The sequence below is a fragment of the Fragaria vesca genome, linkage group LG2 (genome assembly GCF_000184155.1).
Source record: "Fragaria vesca subsp. vesca linkage group LG2, FraVesHawaii_1.0, whole genome shotgun sequence".
NCBI lineage: Eukaryota > Viridiplantae > Streptophyta > Magnoliopsida > Rosales > Rosaceae > Fragaria > Fragaria vesca.
This window is the reverse complement of record NC_020492.1, coordinates 21,000,144-21,005,126: the sequence shown is the minus strand read 5'-3', so window position 1 is coordinate 21,005,126 and position 4,983 is coordinate 21,000,144. Positions and strand designations below refer to the sequence as shown.

At 37.5% G+C, this 4,983-nt stretch overlaps 1 protein-coding gene across 1 annotated transcript; it reads right to left on the bottom strand.

The window, feature by feature from the left end:
- On the bottom strand, positions 1-3,124 carry LOC101301063. Its single transcript, XM_004291047.1, has 4 exons — positions 2,776-3,124; positions 2,576-2,682; positions 2,018-2,328; positions 1-664 (listed from the first exon to the last, which is right to left on the bottom strand). Exons 1-4 carry the CDS (start codon positions 2,871-2,873, stop codon positions 137-139), a joined length of 1,044 nt encoding a protein of 347 aa, XP_004291095.1. The 5' UTR covers positions 2,874-3,124; the 3' UTR covers positions 1-136.
- Positions 3,125-4,983: the final 1,859 nt, after the last annotated feature.

The following is a 4,983-nucleotide window of genomic DNA, read 5'->3' as shown; positions in this document are numbered from 1 at the left end:
CACATAAGGCTAAAGTCAATGCAATTCTTTACTTGAATCGACTGTATTGGGATGCTATTCAAGCAAGTAATGACCAGATTATAACAACAATGCCTGTGAGTACATAAGATTACAACTTCACATGAACTGAGTAACATTAATAAAATACTTCCATGCCGATAAACTTAGAGGACTGACACAGAGGACAAACGCTGAGCTTACTTTCGCAGTCTTTACACAGGCAAAGATGCTTACAAGGTAATAGAAGCATGCACACTTCATTCATTCTGCAGGCCTTGCACGTCATCACCTCTTTCATATCATTGCTCTGCTTGCCGAACATATTGAAATTGATGGAACGGCCATTGCAGCAGGAAGCTGTATCATCTATTTCACTGTCACCACATCCTTCTTTGCTGTCTCTACTTTGAGCAATTACTTGATCAAGATTATCCTTGAGAGCTGCGATCATGTGTTCATTGTTGCTGGCTTGATGTTGCCAAATCCTGGCTTCAAGATCCAACTGATTCATTCGTTTTTCAAGCTCCATATTCTTCTTGTTGATGCTTTCCACTTCTGCTTCTTTTTCCCGGAGTTTCTGGAGTACCTTTTCTTCTACAACTGAGAGAGTTTGAAGTTGGGCAGCTTGGACCTTGTCCAGGATATTTTGTCGCAAACGATCACTCTAGATAAGAAGTGAACATTAGAGTTGGTTTGATAAGTTGCATTATAACTATAGAAATATTGCTAGTCTCGAAAAATTGCAGACAAAACAAAACTGCCAGAAAACAATGTGGGCGACAGAAAGTTCAACAAGCCAGCCATGGTCAACAGAGAAAACCCAGAAAGAATTCTGATAAATATTCATTTTAACTAGAATTACTGAAAGGAGCGATTCTAGTTTCCATTACTCTATTAATGGGACATAAGTAACTGTCCACCTATATCTTAACTGGTTGGGTTATCTACTACAATTGCTACAATAGTACAGCATAGTGACGCTCATGACATGACTCCAGAATGATCCTAAAAAATGACATTGTAGCAACAGACATTAGCGATACAGATAAGATCTTCAACAAGAAGTTTAACAAACAAAGAGGACAGAATATACCATAAACATCCGAACCAAACATTTTTGCAGACCATTACATGCTCTACCTCCCATATTCACCTAAATTCTCCCTCCCCAAACCTTTGAATGACCACCACTTCAAATCTGCATATTACTCTAGAAAGCATCTTCAAGTTCAATAAACCAAAAATACAACAATTCTCTATGAAAGTGGAATAGTTCCTATATTAAGGAAAAAAATAACTATTTGTTTGATTTGGCATCTGAGTCTCCCATATTGGTGAAGAGGAAGAATTACAATTGTCTAATCGTGGTTGGAGACAATGAGAAGATGAGACATAAGTTTACAAATGGAACATCATTTATGGTACGTTCTTCGGTTATAGATATCAATAATACTTATCCGTAACGTAAGCCAGTCATATGTCTTTTGGCGAGGTGATAATTTTCTCAGTGCATCTTGTTAAAATATATTAAGAGACTACCCTAATGACAAATTCTAGAACATTGCTTACTACAGTTGACAAGGATACACCTTGTTAAAATATATTAAGAGACTCAATAATCATTTCACTTTAGGCAATCCACATCTAACTCATTCAATGTAATGGTATGGTTTGAGCATTTTTGAAATATAAGTTAACCGGTTACAGGGTTGAGATGCCGACAGCATACGTGGCAACCGATCGCACAATAACTATCAATAATTGCACACCGATGAAATTAAGATAGAAACGACAGCCATTGCCATAACCAGAAAACCAAAGACATAATACCATGTTACGACCACAACAAAAACAAACAGACACACTCGTAAGACCAATTACTACCAGCAGATTAAGAAACCATGCACATATAAATACGAACTTACAAATCTCACGCAACCATCCAACACAGTTCATGCAATATATTCAACCACGCAACATCATAAAAACTATTTCCAGAAAAAAAAAAAAAACAGACCTGGTCTTTGAGGAACCTATCAATTTCAGAATCCTGCCGCTGTATCTCAAGATCAATATCCTCGCCAATGAGAGACAGCAAAGCTGAATCCCCTGTAGACGCCATGCGATTATTGTCAAGGGACAGACCCAAGCCTGTCGAGACTGATTGCTGCTGCAAAACCGACGACATCTGCGAGTTGTTCTCCAAGAAATCCTGCTCCTTGAGCTTTTTCCTCTTGGATTCTAAGCCATAGTTCCACTGAAAATCAGCACCATTGTCACTGCCGTCTGTTGCAGCCACCGGACCCGGTGCAAACCCTACTACATGAACTACAAACACACACCACTGATTTCAGATCATATCAAGCTCAAAAATTAGGTTTTGATCATGAAAAGAGAAAATATCAATTACTTCAGCCTTGCATTTTCCAATGCTTAATTCTTCAAGAAAATGACAATTTTGCTCACAAGTTAGATTGGAGTATAGAACATTGGGTGTAACGAAATTGAATTTCGAATTAGGGTTTCATGGAACCAAACAGAGCCATAAAAGAAAAAGGAGGAGAGAGAAAATTACAGGGGGGAACATAAGGCGAAGGCGGGTGCTGGGAGTGATCTTGCAAGGCGTTGGGGTCGAAGTAGGCCACCGCCGGCGACATCTGACCGTCGATCGCGTACAAATTTCTAGCAGCAGAAATGAAAAAGAAAAAAAAATTCAAAATGTGTGAAACTGAAATTGTGAGATGAAATCGAAGGAAGAGAACCAATTGATTTTACCTGAATGACTTGGATTGCGTTTGCTGTTGCTGTTGCTGTTGCTGTTGCTGTTGTTGGGGCTGGTAGTGTTGTTGAAAGTGGTGTTGGGGAAGAGCCATAGCTAAACTCCACAAGGTGGTGACGAAGAAGGAGAGAGTCTGAAACTGTAGAGAGAGAAAGAGCGAGGAGAGATTACTTGTTGTGTCATAAGCACAGCGAGCTGGCCGTGAAAGATTCGCATATTTTTGCTGAATGGTCCTTGTACTTTTGCCAAATTAACTTCGAGGACCTTCGGTGGTTTGATTTTTGCGGCGGGCTGATTTGGGATCCCTCAATCCTCAACCTGGGTGTGGACACTGAACCATGATCCAAATTCAAAAGGAGAGCTATATTGAATGATGTTTGGGTGATGCTATTAACACATTATTTATTGTTATTCACATATTTTTTAGAATTTTGTTTTTATTTTAATATAATTATATTTACAATGTGCCCCAACTATCATTCTCTCTTCAATAACTCACCAGATTCCATGGACGCCATATTCGTCATCCAATACTCCATCTCCAGCGGCCTGGAATTCTCCACGAACCTTAAAACACCTCCTCTTTCCCTTCCTAACCTTAACTCATGTCTCAGACCTGCCCCCAAACTCAAACCCACGTCCATCTCAATCATCCAAAACTAATTAAACTAATTCCTCAAAACACACAAGCCGTTCTCATCAGATCGACCCAAATTCCTCCAACGAGTTGTACAGAGAATCCAATGAGATAGTTGGCAGGTGAGCGGTGAGTCTAGCATCAGAATGTAGTAAAACCGACCATACATTTTCCTGATTCTCGGATTCCCTATCCAAAAATGTGGTGGCAGAGTACGATAGAAAAAACCAGATCTGTATTATCAAATTTGCTAAAATGGGAAAGGACCAGATATGTGCGCGTTGGAATGGGACATGAGCGTTTTAGATGGATTTGGTGATGGAAAGGATTTGGGGTGACCCAGGAGGGTAGTTTAGGTAGATTATAGATATAATTGTATTAAAATAAAAACAAAATTACGAAGGGTGTGTGAATAACAATAAATGGTGTGTTAAAAGAACACCCTCCATTTATAGCCTTTATTAATTTCTCATTCAATTCTCACATTCAATCCAAATGTCCATCCATTCTTAGGGAAATGAACTAAAGAAATATTTCATTTCGCATCCTTGTATGTTTTATCTTCTTCAACAAATCACAATGTGATAGCTATTCAACATTTTGTCGCGATGTTGAAACCAACTCTCGTACTTTTGGTGAAAATTTGGGCGTGATTCTCGCAAATAAGAGAAATTACAATAGAGATGGTGTCAGAAACTTTATCCCTAACCTACACGCATCTTTAGTTGAACCGGTTTTGTTTATGTTTACTATGAACTCTTTCAGATAAAAGAGCGAACGAAACAACAACTATTGATGTGCCTAAAATCTAACTAAATTGGTCAAAATAACATCATTTGCTCATGACAAACAATATATATAACCTGAAAACACAATATCAACTTCATGGAGCCCTTTTAGTGAGGACCCTTAACTTGAGGACTTGGTGAGGACTTTTCGGCTTATCCCACCTTTCGATCTTATATCCACATCTTGACTGTTCAGTTTATAGGTATTTATGAGTAGATCATTTCTCCAAATTTTCAGCTATATTGAAAATTGTTAAGGCATTCATATTAAGACATTCATAAGTGTGATTTATCAATTATGAACTTGAACGGTTCATATTTGACAGATTTAATTCGTCTATTAATTTGATCTAGTTTGTTATCTTAACGAACACTAATTTGGCTGAAAATTTGTAAAAATGATCTACTCATATAAACCTAAAAACTGAACGAATGAGATGTCAAAATGTGATCGACAAATGAGTCTTTTAAACCATAACCGAAAAGTCCTCAACTTAAGAGTCCTCACTAGAAAGACATTCATAAGTATGATTTATCAATTATGAACTTGAACAGTTCATATTTGACATATTTAATTCGGCTATTAATTTGATCTAGTTTGTTATCTTAACGAACATCAATTTGGCTGAAAATTTGTAAAAATGATCTACTCATATAAACATAAAAACTGAAAGGATGAGATGTCAAAATGTGATCGACAAATGAGTCTTTTAAACCATAACAGAAAAATCCTTAACTTAAAAGTTCTCACTAGAAATGCTTCCTCAACTTCATATATC

Bases quoted from the DNA above. Each gene is read 5' to 3' on its own strand.
- LOC101301063 (XM_004291047.1), bottom strand. From the start codon at position 2,873: ATGGCTCTTCCCCAACACCACTTTCAACAACACTACCAGCCCCAACAA. The intron at 2,683-2,775 runs GTAAAATCAATT...TTCTGCTGCTAG, and splicing joins ACGCAATCCAAGTCATTCAG to AAATTTGTACGCGATCGACG. The intron at 2,329-2,575 runs GTAATTTTCTCT...GTGTGTTTGTAG, and splicing joins TTCGCCTTATGTTCCCCCCT to TTCATGTAGTAGGGTTTGCA.